Below are 25,384 nucleotides of genomic sequence, written 5' to 3'. Positions count from 1 at the left end.
AAATTATGTCATTCATAATTTAATTTCTTGTCCTGTGCAGGAGTCCACAGTGATGCAAGGAGATGCCTAGCAAGAAAAATGTTAGGGCGAAAAGATTATTTGGTTCCCATTTAATCAAAGAGTGCATTTAGAGATAGGCAAAAAGGATTTGAAATTAGCACTTTTGGTTCATTAACTTACAAAGAATCGGGTAGACAAAGGGGAGGACGGCTACATCAACCACTGAGGCAAGAAGTAAAGGAAGTGGAAATGAAGGCCTGAGGCGTGCAGTTAATGGCAAGCATTTGGCTAAGCCATCTTGAAGAATGAACTGAACACTACAAATGCAGGGATTACGACTTATATTCAAATAAGCACAACCGGCTCTTTGAATCCTTTCATGTCTGCTCCAAGCCATTAAATAAATGTTATTCCTGAGTAAACACTTGTTGAGTGGGTTTAGCTTTGAACGTTCTCCATAAATAAGGGCCCACTATTCCTTTTTTTTTTTAAACTTAAAATAATGCTGTAGCAACCTCTTTGCCACCGCGGCCGACCGACAGGACAGAGGACACAGGGTTTCAAGGAGGAATTGTTTTATTTCACCCAACGCACGTGCAGTCTCCCTCAGCAGCTTCCTCCAGCAGCAGCCTCTCTCTGGAGCGCAGCTGCTCCTTATCAAGGCAGGCAGGGTGGAGAGGTTGATTGGACACACCTGTACCCAATCTCCTGAGTGGCTGCCCCTCCACCCTGCCACAAATGCTTTATTTCCTTTGACTATTCCTGGATTTCCTTCTTTTGTGAATATCCATCCATCCATCCATCCATCCATACCTGCTTTATCCTCTGCAGGGTCACGTGGGTCTGCTGGAGCCTATCCCAGCTCATTACAGGTGAGAGGCCGGGGTTCAACCTGGACAGGTCGCCAGTCCATCGCATATATGCCACGACATATACAGACAACCAGACACACTCACACTTACACCTACGGGCAATTTAGAATCATCAATTAACCTAGCATGCATGTTTTTGGACTGTGGGAGGAAGCCGGAGTACCCGGAGGGAACCCACGCAAGCACGGGGAGAACATGCAAACTCCACACAGAAAGGCCCCTGCTGGGTCTGGGAGTTTAACCAGGGACCTTCTTGCTGTGAGGCAACAGTGCTAACCACCAAGCCACTGTGCTGCCCCTTCTTGTGAATACTTACAGTTAATTAGAAAAAACGTTACTTGATTACAAAAAAATGAGTAAAATATAATTCTGAACTTATTTTACTAAAATATATCATATAAATGCATTCCCTGGGAAAACATGACTCAACTCATGTGAAAATGAGTTGTAGTGTTGGTGGTGGTGGCGTCAACAGCAACCGTAGGTGTATTCCTCCTGAGTCTTCTCTCCTGTCTCCTGGCTGTCCTAACCTCCTCCAGCAGGCGAGTGCCATCCTGGCACAGCTGACGCCAGGTGTTACTATCAGCAGCCACAGCTTCCAGGGCCTCAAGTCTGATTTTACACTTCCTTAATGCAGTCTTCAGCTGGTCTTTATAACGCTTCTTCTGCCCTCCAGCTGAGCGACGACCATGGTGTAGCTGGCCGTATAGCACTTTGCAAGGCAGGCAGTCTGAGGGCATCCTTACTACGTGGCCCAGCCATCGTAGTAAGTGCACACACACACACACACACACACACACACACACACACACACACACACACACACACACACACACACACATGCGACAGTCCAGCTATCCCACGTGGAAGGGTTGTCCTCTCATGTTGGCCTAGAAGGGTCCTGCGCAGGCATGACCCAAGTCCTGAACCGGTCCCTAGTGGTCCTTCAAATAATCACTTTCTACAACTGCTTTAAGCAGGAAACATGGATAATGCTCCTTGGGGCAGACATTCTACATCAGTGTTGTCCCATTCTGGCCCTCAAGGACTGCTGTCCTGCATGTTGTAGATGTTTCCCTGCTTAAATACATCTGGTTCAAATAAACAGATTGTCATCAAGGTCTGCACAAATCTGTTCATTACACAATCATCTGATTCAGGTGTGCTGAAGCAGGTAATCATCTAAAAGAGTGGTCTTCAGTTCCGTTCCTTGTGGGCTGGTGTCCTGCACATTTTAGATGTTTCTCTGCTTTAACACAACTGATTCTGATTAATGGTTGTCATCGGCATGTCAAGGTCGCACAAGTCTGATAATGACAGTCATTTGTACTACGGTGTGCTGAAGCAGGGAAACATCTAAAACAGGAGGGCCGGAATTGAAGACCACTGATCTAAAACATACACAGTGACCTTGGAGGACCAGAATCGCACACTTCTACTCTACATGTTACATCTCAAATACTGAACCAGGCCAAACTACAGAGGATGGGAGTGTGCAGCTGGATTGCATGTTCTGTGAGGAACCAATTAAATAAGAGACCCCTCTTTTTTCTGTATTGCAGAAAAAGATAATTGTCTTCATGGGCTATTTGTGATGTACAGACTGCTCTAATAAATACATTAATAAAAACTTTAATTAAATAAAATAACATCACACCCCCCATTTAATTGCATATAACGTATCTTCATTTGTATCGATTATACTACTAAAAAAGTATCTATTTTATTCAGTTACATATTTAGATTTTTTTTCCTTATGAGGAAAGCTGTTTATACCTTATTAGGGCCCTAGCTGTAACTAGATGTATCACTCAAGAATACTGCTCACCTTGCCATGATCTGCATTCACCCCATTTCACTCTTCCAATTTGATTCTGAACAAGCCCTGTCACAATCAATAAACAACTATAGTGCCCCAGAAACATAGTGCTCGTCATTGTATCCTAAGGGTGCGTTTTCCCCAGCAGGAGAAAGTTTTTAGACATCGAAATACAGAGAAGGTTCTGTTTTGGTAGATTTACTCACATAGAAACGTTTTAATGTATTTATAGTAATAACACAAATGCTCATCTCTGTGTGCAACTCAGTAATTTTATCCATTCCCTCTACTGGGTGTGTGAAGCAGCCCAGACACAATGCAGAGCAGGTGGTGAGTTCAGCAGGTGTGACACTACTTCAGTAAATACCTGAGTACATGTTACTAAATGCTGACATAATTTACACTTTCTTCCCAAACTGCAAGTTGACAGTAGTTTCCTTTGTGTTGTAACATATGAAACCATGTTAGTTTGATTTTATGCTTTTAAGACATGCTGTTTTCTGTATTGCACATAGACTCTCATAGAGTTAATATATTCTTGGCTACTTCATATTTCTACATGAATGAATGAATGAAATAATTTATTTATTTTGAACATGTATATAAAAAAATTAAAAAATATAAACAGTAACATCTTCATATGTACATAGGTTCGAAAAAGGAGTAGGAAGAAGTATACACTTTTTCCTAATTCCTACCCCTTTATAACTCTATGAATTTACATTATTGCTATTATTATATCTGCACAATATCCATATAAATATAGTCTATATGAATACTATGTAAACATTGTATTACTAGATAATTATCCATGTAAGTATATAGAAAATATAAATATTACATAAATATTATATCAATATATAGAAAATACAAATATGATATAAATCTATATAAATATACACTATATAAACTACGTAAATATCCCTATAAATATATATATATGCTACATACATAATATATAACATATATTACATAATTATAACTATCCCTCTCAACATAATATATACTACATAAATATCTAAACATATCTTAAGCAAGTATAATATACAATTTTTCCCAATTTTATTTGTTTATCACACTCGTTAACCCATTTCCTCTTCCATATACCTGTTTATATATGGAGTGCAGTGTATATGTATATTACATATACATTTTTGAAATATGAAAGCAGTGCCTTAAGTGTGTTTCTACGAATGTAAACAACCATAATTAAAAAATACTGTTTATAACTGCTTGGCATGTAGTTATTTATATAGCACAATTCAAAGCAAGGTAATTCAAAGTGCTTTATATCATCATTAAAAGCGGCAAGTCATTATTATACAGCAAATAACAAATAAAATGAAATAAAATTATGAGAAAAGAAGGTAAAATAATAAAAAGCACAAGTTGCTGAAAACTAAGGGCAGCAGAGTACAGCAGGTACACATCTCATTCGCGGTTTTCAGGAAGTATTTCATTTAAGAGTATGCTTAAATAACAAATAAATGAAATAAAATGATAGGAAAAGAGATAAAATAATAAAAAGCACAAGTTGCTGAAAACTAATGGCAGTAGAGTACAGCAGGTAAGTTTGTTCCACCGGTGAGGAGCAGAATAACAAAACGCTGCCTCACCAGGGAAGAAAACTGAAGTTATACGAATACGTTTAAAACTTTTCAGAGAAACTGTAATGTTTCATACAGCCATCCCTTCCCCCCCGCAGCGCAGCTGCCGCTTTAACAACAAACCAGCAAGTCAACGCAAGAAAGCGTCCCAGACTCCTGTGCGCATGCGCTGTAAAATCAAAATAAGGAAGTTATCGGTTGACAACAACTCTGAGGCTCATTTAAACATTGGTTTTGTTTTCTTGACATCACATAAAGGTAAGAAAGTAACAATGAGAAGACATTAGTGATAAACTAATGCGCCCGCGTTATAGTTTACAGCGTGTGGCTGATAGCGTGACTTCCTGCGGGCTAATGCTTGTTTGACCTGAACAATCACGACGTAGAGTGGTTTTAGACGTGCATTTAAGTTAGTTAAAGCTTCAGCTTTGTTTTGTTACTGGCGGTAACACAACCTATGTCATTGTTCATATGGTTGTGTTATAGCTAGATGAAGCACAGCCACAGTGTAATGTGGTTATTAGGTTGACAGATATAGGATAATACCAGCGTGTGTGCCACATGTGAGAGCTCATCCTGCCTTGGTGAATTATTTCTCATGGATTTGTGACTCCTGGAGCTCAAGGCAACGATCCTTGACAGAGCCAACATCTCCAGGGTACAAGAGTTAAGGCTTAAGCCTGTGTGGAGCGTTTGGTGTTGCAGGACTACTTTGTGTGTGTATCTATATGTTATTATATTGCATAAAGTATAGATTTGATAATTATTTTAATTGATGATAATAATATTAATGAAAGATTTGAAAAGGCAAGCTGGTATTTTTAGAAGTAAATTTAATCTAATAAAAAAAAATGTTTTGTTTGTGGAAAGCAAGAATTGGTAAATTGTGTTAACCCTTTAAAGGTCAGTCGATAAAATACTTTCATGGACAGGATCTCAGCCGAGCTGAGCAAAAAAGCACAGCTCTTGATTTACCAGTCGGTCTTATGTTCCTATGGTAGTGATCAAAAGAACGAGATCGTGGATACAAGTGGCACAAATGATTTTCCTCTTAAGAGAAGGTGATTTAGAGTCAGGGGGGATCGTATCTTGGACCAACCAGACCCAGAGGAGGCTGCTGGCCCGTCGTGGATCTGACCTCCTGTGCTTCTCCTGGTCTGGGCAACTCCCAGACCCCAAGGAGGGGGTCTGCCCACTGAGGAGGGGCTTTCTTATTTTTATTTATTTATTCATTTATTTTATTTATTTATTACATTACATTACCCCCATACATTTATTTCTAATTTGATTGATTGGCAGCCAACGGTTAGCCATTATCACTTGTTTATCCATAATTGTCATGCTACCGTGCTTAACAAACCAGTTAACTGTGTCTACCAACTAAGCAACTAAGCATTGGCTAAATGTGGCAGTAATTTTTGATTTTTTTTTTCACCATCGAATCAATCAATCAGTCAACTTTATAACTAGAGCACTAATCGCAGATAAAAATCACAAAGTACTTTACAATAACAAGCAGAGCAGGATAAAAGAAGAAAGAAGAGATGTATAACAAACAGGGATTAAGAACATAAAAAAGAAACAAAACAGCAAAATAAAACCGAGTTTAAAAAATAGCAAAGTCAAGGTTATTCAGTCAACTAAAAGCTTGTCCAAATAAAAGGGTCTTCACTTCAAGAGTCAGCACTGTTGGTCAGACACACATAGAGAGGAAGAGCATTACACGATGGACTGAAAAGCATGATCACCTCTTGTCCTTTACCGGGATCTTGGGACAGATAATACGTTTTGTTCTGATGACCCGAGTGAGTGAGCTGGGGCATAAACACTTAAAAGATCACAACTATATTTTGGGGCTTGGCCATGAAAAGCTCTAAAAGTCAGTACAAGTATTTTAAAATCAATTCGTTGCTCTACTGGCAGCCAATTTAAAGAACCAACATGTTAAATGAGGTCCTGTGCTGTAGACGTCTCCTAGCAGCTCTGCATGTATTTGGGTGGGGATCAGATGGAGGATTTGGTAGCCACAGCTTACTTTGACTGATATACGGTGGGTGTGTACCTGCCGGCTTCCCGAGCAACGTGGTTTTGTTCAGTATGAAGAAAATGAGACTTTAAAACTGCTCATCAGAAACCAATGTGTCACTCAAGAATCTAGTTGCTTATTTAAACCCCGTTCCTCTATTCAGAAGAATCAAAAGTTCCCCAAAGGCTTCCCAAAAGCAGAAGTGACTTGGCATAAATGAACTGAGAGGATAACTTTTCTCTTAAGTTTTTTTCTTTCTTTTTTCTTTCGGTTGCTTTTTCGAACACGTGACCTTACTTTTAAAAATGTTATATTTGTTCTTGTCTGGAATAGGTAGCCATATTTTACAAGATTTTAATTTACATCTTCATTATACACTGAGAAAGTAATTATTGTGGACCTCAGTAGCCATCTTTGACATTTCTTGATGTGTATTATGATCTTTGAACAAATCAATAAGCCGAGTTGCTTTAATTGTTTTTTATTTATGCTTCAGTCTTATTGTCTTCCTCTTTTTTTGTTTGCATTCATTAAAGCAGATGAGCTTCACTTATATTGGACTACAAAACAAAACATTTAAATTACTTTTAAACAACTTTTCCGGATCTTTTCTTCCAAACAGCTCTTTTGTCAAAATGAAGGCAGCTAGAAGCAACATATTATCCACTGGAACCTCCAACAACAAGGTCAAGTATTCACGGTTGGCTGCTGATGACGATGGTTACATAGACTTACAGGTGAGAAAGACTTGTGTGTCGCAATAATCTCAAATGTTTTTCATACTAGACATCAGTGCAACATTTATTACCACTAACAGTAAGTCAGAAACAAATCCAAAGAATGGATTTCCCGTTAAGGAGGTAGTAACAACTCAAGAGAGCCATGCAAAGACGTGGCATTAAAGTTAGAATAAAGCTGCTTCTTGAGATAAGGTCATACATCTTTATACATGCAGTATGTGTATGAATTCATTAAAAATAATATGATTGCATTCAGGGGATTTAGTCTAACTAGGGTTTTCATTATAAACAGCAGCAGCTCTCTTGCGCATTCACAAAGATATTCGGCAGGTGATTATTCAGCTATATTTGAGAATTTGTTACACTACTCTGGATTCAGGCTGTCTCAGTATACCGTACATCAGCATTTAACTGATTCTTTAATTCTCAGATTATTGATTTGTTTTCAGAATAGGCCACAGCTTAGATACTCATTTCTTTTGCATGATGATTATAATAAACCTCTTAAAAAATACTATAAAATGTTGTATATTTCCGAAACTCGTTGCAGTTCAGGAAGAGTCCACCAAAGGTTCCACACAAGGCGATCGCTCTGGCAATATTCCTGTTCCTGGTTGGGTCCTTACTGATAATCTTTGGGGCGCTGCTTCTGGCAGGAACCATAAAGGTTGAGGTGAGTTCATGTAAAACGTTGTCTTCGTGTCAAAGATCACATTGATGGGTCTGAGAAGAGAAAGTTTGGACACAGATGAACTGTGTACTTCCATCATGTAGACTGAAACAAAGTGTTTGGTGTGTTATGTTCAGCATGTTTTTGTCAATCACATCCTGCAGGACTTGTTCAATGAAATGTGCAAAACAAAATCAGAAAGAGTTCGGATATGGCAAAAAAAATTTACTTACTTATGTTTACTTTGATTTTATTTATTTCCATTCCATTATTACATTTTTTTTCTTGTCAGCTTCATTTAATTTGTTCAATTACTTACTTTCAGGTGAAAAAAAAGGTTGCTCTGGGGTCATTTAAAGGTGACCTATTATGGTTACTATGGTACTCACAGTTTGGTTAAACAAAGGTATTCATCAAAATGTGAGTCTTTGAGGAGCAAAGATCTGAACATGTGAAAATATGTGAGAAATCTCTTGAAACGTTATAAAAAAATCAATTTTCATTAAAGAAATGTTGGAAGTATTTTCCTATTCCTCTCTCTACAGCACATGAAATCATTAAACATTTCAAGGAAACTGGAGGAATGCAAGCATAAACTGCACACCTGCGGTCTCTGATTCATTAGTCTGCACAGCATCAGGGATAGCCTTTCTGGAATAGCTGATGTAACCACACGGGGTTGGTTTAGAAACCCTTGTTAAGTACTGCAGTACTGAGCAATAATCACTAATACAACTGCCAACATTCACAAATATTATACCATGACACCATCTTAAGATGTGTTTGCAGAAAGAACTAAAAGCAGTCTAATTGTCTAATTGCTTAGTATCTATCTATCTATCTATCTATCTATCTATCTATCTATCTATCTATCTATCTATCTATCTATCTATCTATCTATCTATCTATCTATCTATCTATCTATCTATCTATCTATCTATCTATCTATCTATCTATCTAATTTCATATTTTCTAAATTAATCTCTTAATTGAACTAACTCTCTGCAACAAAGGATAATTAAACTCCTCCAGATAAATGAATGTCAGTTTGTAATATATGAGACAGTCTCATTAATTTTATGATAATGATGATTTGTGTGGCTGTCATTTTTAAGACTACAGCAGACAATAATCTGGAGGTGTTAATGTTCTTCAGGGTGCAAATGCAGATGCTCTACTGGCTCAGGTTCTTGATGTCTGATCTGTTTTCATACCGTCTCTGGCATTGTTCTTTGGTTACGGCTTTTAATCACAATGTTTCTGTTTGTCAGAAATAAATAATTGGTGTCCCTTCAGTGTGAAGTATTCAAATAGCAAACATTGATATAGGTAGAACAAGAAATGACTTAGACAACATTTAACTTAGAATTTAGGAACCATCTGAACTGAGAAAAGATAAACATGATGGGGAATCTGATCAGATATCCCCTACCTGATTTTGGCACATGATCAACTGCTTGTCTTGGCAAGAAAACATAGGTGAGGTAAATTTAGTGATCGGTGGTTCAGTCCCATTAAGTGACCCAGCGAGCCATAACAGCGAGGATGACTGCACAATATGAGGTTGCTTGAACGAGCCCACCTCCGGGAAATTAGTCTTTTTTGTGTGTGTGTGTTTGTCACAGATCAGACCTGTGTTTTTTCTGGCTTTCATGAGACAAAAAAAGCTCTGTTGCAAGTGAAACCCAGTCTTGCTTGTGACATTGAGACGATGAACACAACATCCAAAAATTCAAACTCAAATCATTAAAAACCCCCTCACACCCCTACAAAGAAACCGCTTTCTTCATATTTTATGGTTCTGCAGCCAATTTCCTGCTGGTCACAAGGCTTTTTGGTGTGTTTAAACATAATGAATGATTTAATAGCAGGAAGCGCCAACTTCAGTGGATCTCTTGCTGTGACTTCCGCATCTCAAATTCATGCCACCATGTGGGAGATTTCTGAGCCTGAACGTTTTATATTAGTAATTATCAGTAGGATCTTAATGGGATTTTTTTTTCTCGCTCTTTGGCCCAGTCTGCAGGTTGTATTTGTAGAAATTTTAATCAGACTTCAGCATCAGAGTATTGGAGCCTGCTGTATTTGCCAATCAGGCCACATGAGTAAAGGTATCATGTCTAATGCTGGGAGATTACAGGAGATTCGAGACAAAGAGCAGACTGGTTTTTTGTGGAAAAAAAAGGAAGGAAGGGCTTTAGACTGAAGAACAAGGTTTAATCTGTTATTAATTTCTTGTTTTACATCCCTGCGAGCACTTGGGCTGAGGAAAATTCGAAACAACTTTCTGCGAGAAATCAAAAAATTTGAAACTAATTAAGGAATTCAGTTGTTTTATATTTTACTCAAGAAGAGACTGAATCTGATTAAAACCAAGACTTGGGTTTTTCCTATAAGTCTGGTCTGCATGTTGACAAGTAGTACACGGTTTTGATCCCGTATTCATGCTGCAGGAGCAGTGGGAGGTCTGCAGCAACTCCGTGCATCAGCCTGCCATCTGGTGGAGGATGCACACCCATCACTCTGCTGTTGATGGAGGCGGCCTCTGCCTCCTGGTGGTTAGCCGGCCTGCACCACAACCAGCTGCTGATTTACATGAAACCAGACCTCAGATGAATGCAGTCGTCACGCCTGCACACCTTCTTCACCCTTTTCATTTGAACGATTTATGTTGAGGCATAATGAGTGCCCTGGTGTTTACTTGGCTGAGTGTAATATTGTGAATCCTCTTCTGGCATCACATTATCTGATAATATATTCTAATGTGTGATTTGTATTCATTTATGTTTGAAGACATGGTGAGGGGACATCAGAGAGTACAAAAGTAGCTCTGATGCATTTGTAAAAAATCTGCGGTTTAACGTTAGCGAGCTTGCGGCTTGGCATAAACCTTTCACTGTAAAAACATATTCTGTGATTCTGTGTCGTCTCCACAGCATCCCGACCGCACCATTCCCGTCATCATCATCGGCCTGCTCGTTTTCCTTCCCGGATTTTACCATTTGAGGATAGCCTACTACGCTGCCAAGGGTTACCGAGGTTACTCCTATGACGATATCCCAGATTTTGGTGACTGAAACAAGAGAAAACTGCTGCCTGTTCTTCCTTTGACGTATGGCGTACCCTGTACTGTATGCTGCCCCTGTTTACTTTATGAATGTATGAAACAAAAGAGGCAATATTCATTCTGCCATCAGGTGGACTTTTGCAGGAGCTTTGCTAATATGCTATACATTTATCCATATTATTTACTTTTTTGCCCTGTTTCCTCTAATTTCTTTTAAACTTTTATTGCTCCTCAGAGAGCAGCTGTTTTTTTGTTACCAATGAATAGTGAGGGGTCAGTAATATGTTGCTGTTACACACACACACACACACACACACACACACACACACACACACACACACACACACACACACACACACTACTACTTCCACAGGGTAAGATGCAGCCAGGTGCTGCTAATTATCAGCCCTTGATGAATTGATTCTCAGCAGATGTTCAGATGTCTGGGAAAGCAGATGTTTTGTCAGTTTGCTGGTTTGGAGCACTCAGCTGGTTAACACACTATCAATAGGGAGAAGACATAATCATTACTGCTGCACATCAGCTGGACAGAACTTGTTACAAAACCATTTCCAAATGATTAGAATCTATTGGTTGGTTCAGCTTTTTCACAATCAGAGGATATGTTTTTTCCTCAGTAAAACACGGAATCAACGGAGTCTTCACAGATGCCGCTTGAATGTTGGTTTCACAATATTTAACTTGAATAAATGCATTATATATTTGTATTATGCTAAATCCTTATGAATGAATTATATTTGCAGTACTTGTAAAGTTGATGTACAATGTGGTTGTATTTGTATATCTTCTTGCTTTAGGTGTATTTTAAACTACAATAAATACAAATTGGTATAAATGAAACTGCCACGCTTGAGATTTAATTGCACCTTGTTGTATTTAAATTGAATTGATCTGATGTTTATCAATAAACTATATATATATATATATATATATATATATATATAAAAAGTTTAAATGTGGTATATGGTTATGACTCATGAATATGTTTGGGGGTCAACGACTGATCTTACTATTGCCTTAAGCAAAACAGGCATCAGGACTAGTTCTTTTTTTCTTTAATGAAGATACAGTAATAGGGGGGAAAAGGTAATATTAAAGTCAGATATTGATATCAGCAGAGACAGAGTGATCATAAATGCTCATTTAAATGCTCATAAAACGCGTGGCTGTTAGTCGCAGGTCTTAACGGGTAACTCATCGCCTTATTTAGCTCCTTATTTGGCTTCCATCATCACCTGGACATTTGAGATGAAATAACAACAAAATAAATGGGCAAACAAAGACTGCACAGGTTTAAACATCCAGCACATTTCAGGCTGGGATATTTTAAAGTCCGCTTTGATGCGCCCTGGACGCTTTGAGCGTAAAGCCTGAATTATGGTTCTGCGTTAAATCGACGCAGAGCCTACGCCGTAGGTTATCGCGGCGACGCGCACCGTACGGTAAATACGCCGCAGGCTCTGCGTCGGTGTAACGCGGAACCATAAATCAGCCTTAACCAGGAAACAGGAGCTCCCTCCGGGGGGAGAGGGAGGAGGAGGAGGCTGGACCAGAGCAGCGGAGCGTCGATGCCTCACTCACCTGGACGTGAAAAGAGCACCTGTTGCCGGTGGGCTTCTGAAAAAGCTCACATTTCAGCCGGACTTTCCAGGCCCGCCCGTCCATAAAACTCGCATTGGACTAAAAGATACCTGGAAAGGATGAGTTTGTGAAAAGGGAGTTCCTCAGCGGCTCTAACTCTGGTAACAGGTATGATATTGGGGGGTGTGAGGGGGGGAACTACCTTTCAGTTTAACAAAGAAAAGGTTTTACACATTTAAACTCTAGTGATAAAGAATAGTTATAATGTTAAGGTTGGCACAAAGGCAGGATAGTGAATTCAAACATCAAAGGCTTTGCTAGTGACCTCTGCCTCAGGTGGCTTCTGCCTTCATACGGTGTGATAACCTTTGTAACGCGTTACTATACTCTCTCTGGACTCTGACAAGTGCTCACTCAAACAGTGTTGTCTGATAATTGGAAAACTTGCTTCAAACAAGTAAAATGATTTTTTTTTCTGAAATGCAAAAGCCTCCATTTATCCATGAACACAAACAGCAGTGAAACGTAGTCAGAGTCAGATCCAGGATATAAATTGTTATATTTTCGACTGTTCTACTGACCTGATATTAAATCCCTTTTTATTTCAGCGATTATAACGGAGTTATGAGTTACCTCATACCATTTCCTGATGAGCTTCGTTTAGTGATTTGGTCTGAGGAGGCTGCAGGCACCAGCTGGCAGCAGCTTCTAGTTATATTTTCCAGAAAGTTTGGACCCTAGAGGGAGCTTAGTGGAAAATAATGATGCTTGTTTCTTATGAAAGACAAAAACGGGTGTGGAATCCTGTAAAAATTTAACCCACACATTGAACACTAGACCTCTAAAATTCAAAGCAGTCCGAAACAGAAACATGATCCCACACTCACATTTTGCATCCCGACTCTTTCTTTTTCTTTTTTTATTCCCTTCTTTCGAAAGGCCCTTTGTTGCATGCATTGATAATTAATAACTTATGAAATTATTTGGTATTTTAAAATATCCCTAGACCCTTAAACTTGACTGCATAATTAAAATGTTTTCTTGTTTTTTTAATTACTAGGACTTGGAAGCATCGATTAGTTTGATTAGTTTCGATATCAGTTAAAAGGCAAATATCTTAATAGTTTCAAATGTTGCTAAATCCTGATTGGTGGAGGGAAGGAGTGGGTGATGTCAGACTTTTCTTAGCCCTGCCCACTTCAACGTTTTTAAATGGCAAGAGACTGGAAGGGTTGAGAGGATCTGAAATTATTGTTTTATTTGTGAGTAGCAGGAAATGAGAAGCTTAACATGTAGGATAGATGTGGGCTTGATTATATGTTGCAAACACTTTGATAAGGTTTTTTTTTTTTTTTTTCAGGTAGCCTAATATTATAGTTTGCAATCATATTTGTGATGGGCGTTAACAATGTTTTATTTTTCCTTATATGCTATGCCCTCATCTTCATGTCCCTCCCATCAGTCAGTTGTATCTGTATTCATCGGCCTTTATTAGGTAAACCTGCTATATCAAATGAAGAGGTATAGTGGAAGTACTTGTTTTCATAAATGAGCACCGCTGGAACGGTTCAGAGCCTTCTTCCTTCACTAACTTGTGCTTGCAGATGAAGCAGCAGCATTCTGCTGCTGTTTTTTTTAAGCTATGCCACAAAATGTTCAGCCCACAACTTTATCTCGTTCTCTCAATATGCACGGTGTGAAATGTCCCTGTTAAGACCCGGTAGCTCATTTTTGTCCTGTCTCCTATCTCCAGGGGATAGTTGAGCAGCACACTGATGAAAAGGTTTTTGAAGATAGTGTTGTATTCCCAAACGTCATTCATACTGGGTCTCCGCAAGATTAAAAAACAACAAAGCAAAACTGAAACATAGTCAGATTTCATGTGTGATCGAGCATATAATATTATCATGTTATTTATAGAGGGAAAAGGGTTAAAGTTGGGCTCCAGCCCCGAATGACTAGTGATAATGAAGGTGATGGGAATATCAAAAACATTTGCCTGAGGAAAAAATGTCCTCATCTGAGGGTCAATCAGAAAAAACAATGTGTAGTTCTCCCCTACCAAAACACAGTGGACAGTAATCGTGAGTTTTAGCTAGGGATGGGCGGTATGGACTAAAAAAATGATCACGATAATTTCTGGCATTTATCCCGATAACGATAAAAATGACTATAAGAAAAATACCAATTCAACTCCACCTTTGTAACTATAAATCTATCACCACATTCAGTCTTTGGAGCCAAAACACTGCTCTAAAAGATACTAAATACTACAAAACTACACCAATTAAATTGAATTAATAAAAACCAATGAAATGAGTTACACCTGTACTGCAAAACTGGAATGACTCAGATCCGCCATGTTTGTTACACAAACACGTATCAATGGGAATTTATCCTTTTTTCTTTGTTTCTTTCTTTGTTTCTTTCTTTGTTTCTTTGTTTCTTTCTTTGTTTCTTTCTTTGTTTCTTTGTTTCTTTCTTTCTTTCTTTGTTTCTTTCTTTCTTTCTTTCTTTCTTTCTTTCTTTCTTTCTTTCTGGCTCATTTCTTTCTTTCTTTCTTTCTTTCTTTCTTTCTTTCTTTCTTTCTTTCTTTCTTTCTTTCTTTCTTTCTTTCTTTCTTTCTTTCTTTCTTTCTTTCTTTCTTTCAGGCTCATATCTTTCCTTCCTTCCTTCCTTCCTTCCTTCCTTCCTTCCTTCCTTCCTTCCTTCCTTCCTTCCTTCCTTCCTTCCTTCCTTCCTTCCTTCCTTCCTTCCTTCTTTTCTCCCTTCCTTTTCTCCCATCCTCACGTCCTTCCTTCCTTCCTTCCTTCCTTCCTTCCTTCCTTCCTTCCTTCCTTCCTTCCTTCCTTCCTTCCTTCCTTCCTTCCTTCCTTCCTTCCTTCCTTCCTTCCTTCCTTCCTTCCTTCCTTCCTTCCTTCCTTCTTTTCTCCCTTCCTTTTCTCCCATCCTCACGTCCGTCCTTCCTTCCTTCCTTCCTTCCTTCCTTCCTTCCTTCCTTCCTTCCTTCCTTCCTTCCTTCCTTCCTTCCTTCCTTCCTTCCTTCCTTCCTTCCTTCCTTCCTTCCTTCCTTCCTTCCTTCCTTCCTTCTTTTCTCCCTTCCTTTTCTCCCATCCTCCCATCCTCACGTCCGTCCTTCCTTCCTTCCTTCCTTCCTTCCTTCCTTCCTTCCTTCCTTCCTTCCTTCCTTCCTTCCTTCCTTCCTTCCTTCCTTCCTTCCTTCCTTCCTTCCTTCCTTCCTTCCTTCACGTACGTTGTGCGTGGATTTAACACAGAACCATAAATCAGTTTTACACAAAAACGTCATCAACGGGAATTGTTTTTACCGCGAGATGACAAATTCTTACCGTGGGGAATTTTTTTGACGGTTTATCGTGAACGGTAAAATATCACCCATTCCTAGTTTTAGCTATGTTGGTGGCTTCAAGTCACATGACTGTAACCTTTGCTAGCCATTAGGATCATACTTAAAATCTGATATTTTGAGCTGAAGACCTAAATCTGACCTTCACACCAGTCATTTGTGTTTTTTTATTCAGAGTTTGACTTGGAACAGCCTTCAGCCCAGAGATTAAAAGCTTAATTACAATAATCTCTCCATTTTCGCAACAGCAGCTCCACTTTGGATGCATTCAGCAGCAACCACTCATATCATGTGAGCTGTGGGACCGAGGTGCTCTTTGCAATGCAGATCAGCAGAGATGTCTGTTTAAAGTCTGTTTTATTCAGATGTAACAACTCTTTTTTTTTTCTCTTTTTTTTCTTCCTTTCTTGTCCTCAGTACATTACAACCAGTAACATGCAAAACATTTCACAGAGAATACATAAATAGGAGCTGAAAAAGTTTAATATGCATAAATATGTGTATTATGTCACGAGGGTTAGTCTAGTGAAAGCATTCAACTGGAAGTGGAGCTGTGCAGAAATGACTCTATTTGATGTGACTTTACAGCTTAACAGTGAGTGTGCAAAATGGATTTAGTCAATAAAAGATTGTGGCATTTACCTTGACTCAGAAAAAAACGTCACGTTTATACTCTCTCTCTCTCTCTCTCTCTCTCTCTGCTCTCATCTTGTGTCCTTGTCCGACTTTACTTGAAGTCCACATCACACAACTACACGGAAGGGCTTCACTGCGTTTGAATATTAGAGGAACAGGTTTTTCCTACCCGCAGGCAAGTCATGAAAGAAGAAGTTGTGGACTACCACAGGGTAGATGAAATAATGTCAGTGGAAAAGCAACTCGGAAGTAAATTGATCAAAATAAAGATGCGTCTGAAAGGCCACTATCAGCGTTCTCATGCTTGAGATGTGGCCGGCACTCACTCTGATGAGATTTTTCCAAATCCCAAAGGTGTTATTGATGAGATTAGTAGAGAAGATCTAGGGATTTAAACTCCGATTATCGGAATATGGTCAATATGATACTGTTTATAGCTGTCTACAAGTATGTGCTTCGAAAAAAAAGATTTAGTGTCACTCTAAAGTTTTCATCACACCAGGCAATTCAAATTCAGGACTACAAAAAGAAAGAAAAGGAAATTTCTTTGAAGCTGTGGTGTAGTTTGTCCTTTTTTTGTGGTGGGATCACGCTGTTCAATGCGTTCAGTGCGCTGGGAAGGAAGTTCAAACAAAATTCTTAATTGTCTTACTTTTCTCTTCATGTTTTCCTGTTTAGCTAACAGCAGGTTGACATGTAAAGTTTTCAGTCAAACATGTACAGAAATATTGACTTTAGTCATTTTAATACCTTTTAATAGTCATACTGTAATTGTTTATTTTGAATTAAGTCTTCACAAGCTGCAATTTTATATTATCTTAGTTTCTTTTTTGTAGTAAAGTGCTAAACTAAAATTATGCGTAAAATATTTTATCTGCCACATTTTAGCTCGCTTAATAGTGAGTGATCCATGCTGTTATTGCTGTATACTCATCTCAAAGGGTCAGTACATCGTTAGACACATCTCCATGTACATTACTTGGCAACGTTTGTTACCTTGGACAGATTTTTTTCTTTTCTTTTTTTTACCTCACCTTTGACACGCTTGTTGTTTCATGAACACGTTGCCCATATTTAAATTTTTTTAGTTGCTCAAAATTCCTGCAGTCAGTTTTCATGGGTTGTTACAAAAAAAATGTCCGTGGTGTCACAATTTGTATGTTTACAAGAGTTGAACCACTCTTTGTTATGATTATAATGCTCTGATTTCCAGCCTGGTGCCTCTAGTTATGATGATGTAGTGATATTTTGGACTGGGAGTTTTCTCAGCGTGTTTTATTTTGAAAATAAACTTTGTTCATTGTATCTGACTCCCTGCTAGGCTTAACTTCTACATGCAGCTTGTCGAGATTTCCTAATGTGTGTGTGCGTATTTATATAATGTTTTTTTTTGTGAAGTGGAATGAATATAAGCATGATCTGGAGAACATATGATCAATCCCAGGAACTCCAGAGAGAAAATGATTAATGGGCTGTTCATTGATGGAAATATAGTATATCGTATGAAGTGATTTCTCTTTTGTATTACTGGTAAAAATCCACTTTTCCTTTTTCCCACAAGTTGGCTCAATTTCTTATGGTCTTAATGAAAAGTTGACAACATGATTTGGTCATAATATTACAGGAATAACGTACAAAAGTCCCCATAAAACAATGTTTCGAGGCAGAATCTGCTACCCCTCCCATCAACACGGTGGTACGTACCTCCAAAGATACTCTATACAGAAGATAGCGCATTACCGTTACTGCCAATGGTATGGAATGGTATACACTTCCTGTCTCCTAAGTGGGCGTGGTCGCCCCTCTCCCCACATCGTTTTGGAACATACAACACTAGATACAGTACAACTTTCTTCCAAAAAGACTTTTATTTTAGTTTTAAACTTCATTTTATCCGATGGGAAAACGACTTTGGCAGTTCTGCAGTGACCGACGACTCTGAGCAGAGCTATGAGAGCCAAATCTCGCGAGAGTGTGTTGCTCAGACAAAGACGGGTCTCAAACAAAGTTCATTTTCTCCTAATCTGTCCGTCTGAAAATTGCCATTTTGGTGTCAGTATGTACAGAAGGTTTGTGGCTTTTGAAAAATGGGTCCCATATTTACTTAGGTTACTATGGGGCGAAGGAATTGGTAATAATCTGTGCTCACGTTCACTTTTCCCATAGGACTCAATAGACTCAGGACCTGCTTCCTGTCTCCCAAAGGGGCGGGGCAGTGGGGAAACCCACGTGACACAGATACAGGAAACACAACCGTAGTGGGCTGTCTCATTTATTGAACGTCTCTGGTACCTTTTAATAAATCAGTCATACAGCTTTGCATCACCCGGTTATGACAAGATGAGGAAGCTGGAAAAAACCTGACCAGCATTTGCGATGGCACAGTCCCCTGCAGATATGAACAGCTGACTGAATGACGTGTTTACAGATGTAGTTGGCCCCAAACAAAGTGACAGGCTTGCGTTATGTTTGACCTGTTAATTTAATTGTCACGTAAGACACCCAATACATGACCTCAAGCACAGGGGAAAAAAAGGCAACTTTTAAATGTGAAACTGGGGGGGGTAGTAGTTGAGAAGCCTTTCAAAAGCCATTCAAGTGCATGGTTTCGTCTCACTTTCCTATTCTGAGAGCAGTGCCTTTGAAACAATCTTTTTCTTAGTTGAAAGCCACATTTTTCAATTGAGTGCACTGTGTACTTTGTGGCACTTGCGATATTCCAGGTATGACCTTTCCCTCTCTTTTTATTTGTTCTTCAGTCAGGGGTTAATGTTCACTTAGTTTTATGGCAGAAACTAAATATAGGAGTAATCCTAACCCAGTGAACAAACGACCTGTTTTACCGTAGGGAGCAGCGCATGTAGCTATCTAAATCAACACAGGAAATGGATAACACCCGTATCGAAGACAAATTTGACGACAGCAATGTGGACCCCAGCAATACTTTTTGGAAGACAAATTGAATTGGATCGGGAAACATTTATCTTTTGGTTTTAAGAGTGCTGTGGTAAGCGTGGCGAGAGCTACTGATAAATGTGCTGCGGTGCGTCAGTCATGATTAATCAGCTGGTCCCCTTTGGTTCTCTCTTTATGTAGATTAAAATGGCAACAACAAACTTTCAGCCTGCCACTGATGTCTTTATTTCTGCTGGCTGATAGTGACAGGCTGCACAAGGATGCTTCCTTTCGGGTTCCAGAGGATCATTTATTACAGCTTTGAATGATTTGCAGAGAGCTGTGCTGTCAGTGTGTTTATATTGATGCACATCTTCAGCGTCAGGAGGAGGGAAAACATGTCTAAGCGAATGTTCTGGAGACCATCTGAATTATGTTCTTGAGAGTTCGTTTGAGCAGGTTGCTTTGCTTTTATTTGGTTGTGATTTTGCTCAGACTATTTCTTGCACCTTTTTTAATTAGATCTTTTATGTTTCTTGCCTCTTGCTTTATTTTCCTCTTTCTCTCCTGCATCTTTTGTTTTTGTCGGTGTCACCAGACAGTGCTTTGTGGAAATGTCTGGTTTTAAATCGCTGACATGGTGATTGTTATTATTGAGTTTTCGATCCTTAACAAAAGCACATCGATGGAGTACGAGATGATGATGCTGAGCATCTGTTCATTATGTGCCAAAAAAGGATGTTAGTCACAGGAACAGAAGGCTGCAGTGTGACTATTTGTTGTTTGCTTCTTGTGTTCTCTGTAAAGGAAAATAAAGCAACAGTACTGAAGTTGTGCAACTAACTTCTCCTTGGCTGACTTTGTTCAGTCTCTGCAAACGCAGCGGGCCTAAATCAAATACAATAAGTTGAGAATGAAACTTTCTGTGCTTTGCATAAAGTCGCACAGCTGAAGGACAGAGGACAGAAATGTTTACGTTCCAGTGGACTGTGTGAAACAGTCGTACTGCAAATTTTGCTTTTATATTTTTGATTTTCACATGGACTATGTAGAAAATGTGTGTAAATCGTGCTGTTTGCTGGAGCATGGAATGTGTTGAACCAAGCACGGCAGCTGTTGACAGCCTGCGTAATTGTTTTCCACTGGTTCAGACTTTGCCTCAGCCATGAAATGAAAAAGCCCATAAAATCCTTATGGTTATGGCTTGAAAATAGAGTCTGCACAGGGGCTGAAGCAGAAGTGTGTTCACTGCTCATATTAAGGTAGTGCAAAGATCATTCAAGATGGCAAGAGCTTTGTTAATCTCTGATCTTTCAAATCTATTAAACCATTTAAGACCAAATAAGCTTTGGAATATTGTCCGCCAAACAAGGCTGCTAGAAGATTTTGTACTGAATGATACAGTCCTGTAGCACTGCAAGGACACACAATGAGTAATGACCATTGAGGACAGCTGAAGAGCTGAATGGCATCAATTCAACATTGCCAACATTTCTTACCAAGAGTGAAGTCATCTTTCTGGGTTATACTGTGTCTTTTCTCTCTGTCATTCCTAAAACCATCTCCGTTTTCAAACCACAATCTAAAGCAGGAGGGCGGGACATAGCCGAGATCTAGTAGCCTATTGGCTATTGATTGGCTCAGTGCCTTATGTTAACGCGGGTAAGTCATTAACAACTTTATTAGTGACATTATTCTAATATACGACCAAGAAGGAAGACGTTAAAAACGTAGCTCTGCTTGTTGGTTCTCCATGACCACAACAACAGGTTTTTGGCAGTCTTGAAGTTGATGCAGTGCGCTACTAGATCTAGATGTTGGCTATGTCCCGCCTCCCCGCTGTAGATTGACCCGGCTCTGATTTGACATTCATCTTTAGAATTGCAAGCATAACCGAGAGAAAACAGAAATTGTTTAAGAACTGATGGAGAAAAAGAGAAGTGTAACCACAAAAGATGGTTTCACTCTTCTTTAGAGATATGTTATATCTTGGATACAGATTCTGGGTTTTGGTTATCAGATTTTAGATGCTGATTTCTGATTTGCAATACATCAGGCAATGATCTGACATCTGCCTCGTTACTTTGCACTTTTATCCCTCTAGATTGCAGTTTTTTATTGTCAAAATTACTTCTTTTTTTCCCCTTCATCCAAATCTGGGTTGGTTGGTTGGTTAGTTAGTCAGTTAGTTAGTTAGTTAGATTAGTTTTATAGACAAAGACAGAAATCTTTTCTAAAATGTATTTTAAAGCTCTATGATGGCAGGGTTCTGGGGATGGATGATGAGTTCCTGGATGTTGTAGGGTTGTCTTGGTTTTTCTATTTGACATTTTATTTTTTCGGCGCCCTAGTTTTGATTTTCCCATCACTCCTGATTGTTTGCACCTGTGAGCATATATTGTCTTTTATTTTCTGTTCATCCTTGCTCGTCTGTCTGTCTGTCTACCTTTTTTCTTTTTACTGTCCTATTACTATTCTGTTTTGCTGCCATGTATGTTTTGTCCACCCTTTTGTAGTGAAGGGTGTTGTGCCACAAAGGGGGTGCTGGTTCAGTTGTTAAAGAGTTATTAATAATCGTCTTACGATAGTTATTAATAATTAATAAAGGAGATTACTTATCAAAATGAATTATCAAAATGAATCAATCAAAACGGGGCACCACCTGACTTATCAGGAAAATAATAACTTAACAGCAAAATCAGTCTCAAAGTAGCTGTTATTCCCTACGTGCCAGCCTGTTGCCAGGGGTGTCGCTATATAGTAACAGTGAAGGAAGGAGTCCGAGCACAGAGCTTTGCAACCAAAAATAAACACAAAAATCTTCTCTCATTCAAATTAATCAGAATGTATTTACACAAGTGGTAAAAGATAGTGAAACAAAACTTGGGATAAATTGTGATGGCTAAACTACACATAAACAACAACTAATTAAACATTAACACAAACTATATACGTGTGTGTGTGTGTGTGTGTGTGTGTGTGTGTGTGTGTGTGTGTGTGTTTGTGTGTGTGTGTGTGTGTGTGTGTGTGTGTGTGTGTGTGTGTGTGTGTGTGTGTGTGTGTGTGTGTGTGTGTGTGTGTGTGTGTGTGTGTGTGTGTGTGCGTCACGATGGCTGTTCATACACGGGAAAAGAAAAGATGCCTGACAAAGTCAGGTGGTGACTGAGTCTTGCGTGGTTCAAAATGGCGGACGAGATTTTGTTTCATCCACTGAAAAACAAACTCAGAGGCGTTATGGCCTAGATAAGAGTGTGTGTGGGGGTTAGTAGGAGAGGATGAGAGGGGAAACGTCAAACCCAAGACACTAGAATAACTTCTCACTACCAGAAAACCAAGTTCTTCTGATGTTTCCCACACAGAGACGCACCATTGTGAAACTAACCTCACCTGTGCGCTCTGGTCATTCAACTGGGAAATGAGGAAGGGCTTTGTTCTCTGTTGTGGAAGAGCATGTAATCAAGCAATGTGGATGCAGCAGTAGACAAACAATAAAATAAACAAACACACTTAAACTAATAAACACAGTTATGACGGGATCAGCGGTCCGGCTCACAACGTAAAACTAAACTAGTTAAATGTGTTAACTATGTTTCTCTGCCCGGACACAAAACAGCTTCTTACGAGGATCTTTGTAGTTGAAGAAAAAGGTGGTTTGGTCATCGTTCCTTGGTGAACAGCTGGGTGGTTACGCTCCACAGGTGATCCTGATAAAGAGCGTTTCTCTCTCTCTCCTGCTCTCCTCATCTCAGTGTGGATAAGGGTGCAGCATGGGAACTGCAGCTGGGCCTCCTTCAGCTCCAGGCCGGTCCAAAGGCGTTCACGTTGGGGCATGCAAGGGTCCCTCGTTCGGCTCATCTGGGGCTCTGAACGTTTGCGGGTCACTCGTTGCAGCGCTGCAGACTATGGTTGCCATTTCATGGCCACCAGACGGTTCTTCAGGCACGATAATGGGGAAGGCCAACCCATAGCTAGTAGTTCTTCATGCTAAAATAGGAGCTGTGGCCTTCTTCTTAGCTCACAGAGAACTCCATGGGACCGTGGACAGGTCAGAGGTAGAAGAGATCTTGGGAGCAAGAGAGGAGGAACAAAAGAGTTTGGGAGAAAAAGCACGAGAAATGGGGGAGCCTGCTCTTTATAGCTGGGCCCAGGTTGCCATACATCGACTGTGGCCTCTCCTGTGATTTGGGGTCCATTCCCAATGAGGGGGCTATTCCTTATCATCGAAGGGCCGTATAGGGAAAGCCTGCCGTGGCTTTGAGTCATTATAGAGGTTCCTTCGTTCGAACCATGAGGTCGGCTGTAAGAAATCAGGGCTGGCCTCAGAGTTAGGCCTCAGAATTGAAATCAAGTCTTTCCATGTTCAACACAGGACTGTGGCCCAACGAGGGTTTTGTGTTTGTTTGAGAGTTCTTTCTGTGCAGCACCTTTTTTAAAAAATAAGACTCTTTTTTTTTCCAAACTATGGACTTTGGATCTGGCTCCTCCCCCCTCCCATGCCTTAACATGCGACATATACATCCTCAGCAGGATCCTGGAGGGGCCATGAGAGTTTGCCCAACAAGTTCAGATGTTCCTTTTGAACTTCGAGAAGGCATTTGACCATGACCCTTGGAATACTTCGTTGTTTGGCTGCTTCAAGTGTATGGGGTATGGGACCTGTAGCTACGGGCTATGCAGTCCCAAACAGAAAGGGGAGTTTGGTCCACATTGCTGGATTAATTCCTGGTGGTTGTTGGACTCCGTCAGGACAATTGAAACAGATTAACATGTTCTATGACCATTCTAGTTATTCTATGCAACTTCCTAGAGCTAGCAAGATTTGAAAGTGGCGCTTCCTCTAAGCCCCGCCCCCCCCCGCCCCCACCCACGAGCGCTCCGTCCAAAGCCATGCCCCCACAAACACGAACGCGCATACGATTATTAAACATTTTGGACAGAACATTTACAGCAAAACTACCCCATGTCTCATTCACCTGTAAGCGGGGCCGGTTTTAGGGGGGGCAGGGGGGGGCTCCGCCACCCAAACGTGCATCCTGCCCGTTTGGGTGGCGGAGCGCTGCGGTGCGCTGCGGTGCGCTGCGGTGCGCTGCGGTGCGCTGCGGTGCGCTGCGGTGCGCTGCGGTGCGCTGCGGTGCGCTGCGGTGCGCTGCTGTGCGCTGCAGGCTCTAAAGCCACGGCTACGCCGTAGCTGCGGCAACAGAGCCTGCACGGCACTGCAGCGCGCTGCCGTGCCGTGCACCGGCGCTCTCCGCTCTCGCCATGAGACGCCTACATCCCCACGGACCCCATACAGCTTCCGAGCCGGAGCTGCCGCGGCTTTTCACAGCTGCGGCTGTTCACGTGTCCCCGCGGGCTGCTGCTGCTGCAGAGGCTGCTGCTGGGCAGAGAGCAGCAGCAGCAGCAGCAGCAGCAGCAGCAGCGGACTAACGGCTCCCGCTCCCCGGTCACACACAGCGGAGACCGAGCTGCTCTGGAAATAACTACATAATATCTATATACTGGGGTCTGTGGCAGAAGGGAGGGAGGGGGTTACACTGGGACACTGTGAGCCCAGGAGGACCCGTGGGAAGTGGACACGGGGGCGGCTGGAAGCGAGTGCGCGCATGGGACAGGGCGGGGGGGCGTGGTTTAAAATGAAGACATCTGATTGGTTCTTTCCCTTCCTGGACCTGGACCAATCCGTATCATTCGGACCGAATGGGGGGGGCTTAGAGGTGCCTCTTTCAAAATTATTGCTAGCTCAGGGAGAATCAGGGAGAATGCCTTTAAACATAGTTTTAAGTTAGAATTAGCAGATAGTTTAGACTGGTAGCTAAGGTTGGGCCACTTTATGCCAATTTAACATTGAAAGAATAATCTTATGTCATCCACCACTGTGCCTCTACTACATGAACCCCTTAATAAAGCTTTTTTTAAACATGAGTAACACTTATATTTCACCACAATGTAGGTAAACAGATGGATTGTTTAAAAGATGTCAGACATATAAAATATCTCCAAGAATCACCATCATTTTTTACTACTCTGCTCTCTTGAGCTGGGGTTGTATGATGTATTTATACCCACGTAATGTTTTAAACACCAAA

The 25,384-nt window shown here is 40.4% G+C and overlaps 2 protein-coding genes across 5 annotated transcripts in view; both read left to right on the top strand.

Moving 5' to 3' along the window:
- Window positions 1-4,446: 4,446 nt before the first annotated feature.
- LOC133454745 (transmembrane protein 230-like) lies at window positions 4,447-11,662 on the top strand. Its single transcript, XM_061733471.1, has 4 exons — window positions 4,447-4,556; window positions 6,947-7,061; window positions 7,615-7,737; window positions 10,671-11,662. Exons 2-4 carry the CDS (start codon window positions 6,960-6,962, stop codon window positions 10,809-10,811), a joined length of 366 nt encoding a protein of 121 aa, XP_061589455.1. The 5' UTR covers window positions 4,447-4,556; window positions 6,947-6,959; the 3' UTR covers window positions 10,812-11,662.
- Window positions 11,663-12,396: 734 nt separating this feature from the next.
- igsf9a (immunoglobulin superfamily, member 9a) overlaps window positions 12,397-25,384 on the top strand; it is a 97,405-nt gene continuing 84,417 nt past the window's right edge. For 3 of the 4 annotated variants that reach the window (XR_009783501.1, XM_061734447.1, XM_061734445.1), the window contains exon 1: window positions 12,397-12,571. The gene's annotated coding sequence lies outside the window, so the exon portion shown is untranslated. Of the gene's footprint in view, window positions 12,572-19,257; window positions 19,411-25,384 lie in introns of those variants that run through there. The other variant, XM_061734446.1, reaches the window with a different exon arrangement.

Source organism: Cololabis saira, chromosome 11, assembly GCF_033807715.1.
Source record: "Cololabis saira isolate AMF1-May2022 chromosome 11, fColSai1.1, whole genome shotgun sequence".
Lineage (NCBI taxonomy): Eukaryota > Metazoa > Chordata > Actinopteri > Beloniformes > Belonidae > Cololabis > Cololabis saira.
The sequence above is the reverse complement of the archived record's forward strand: the minus strand, read 5'-3'. Positions and strand labels throughout refer to the sequence as shown.

Bases quoted from the DNA above. Each gene is read 5' to 3' on its own strand.
- LOC133454745 (XM_061733471.1), top strand. From the start codon at position 6,960: ATGAAGGCAGCTAGAAGCAACATATTATCCACTGGAACCTCCAACAAC. The intron at 7,062-7,614 runs GTGAGAAAGACT...AACTCGTTGCAG, and splicing joins ATGGTTACATAGACTTACAG to TTCAGGAAGAGTCCACCAAA. The intron at 7,738-10,670 runs GTGAGTTCATGT...TCGTCTCCACAG, and splicing joins CAGGAACCATAAAGGTTGAG to CATCCCGACCGCACCATTCC.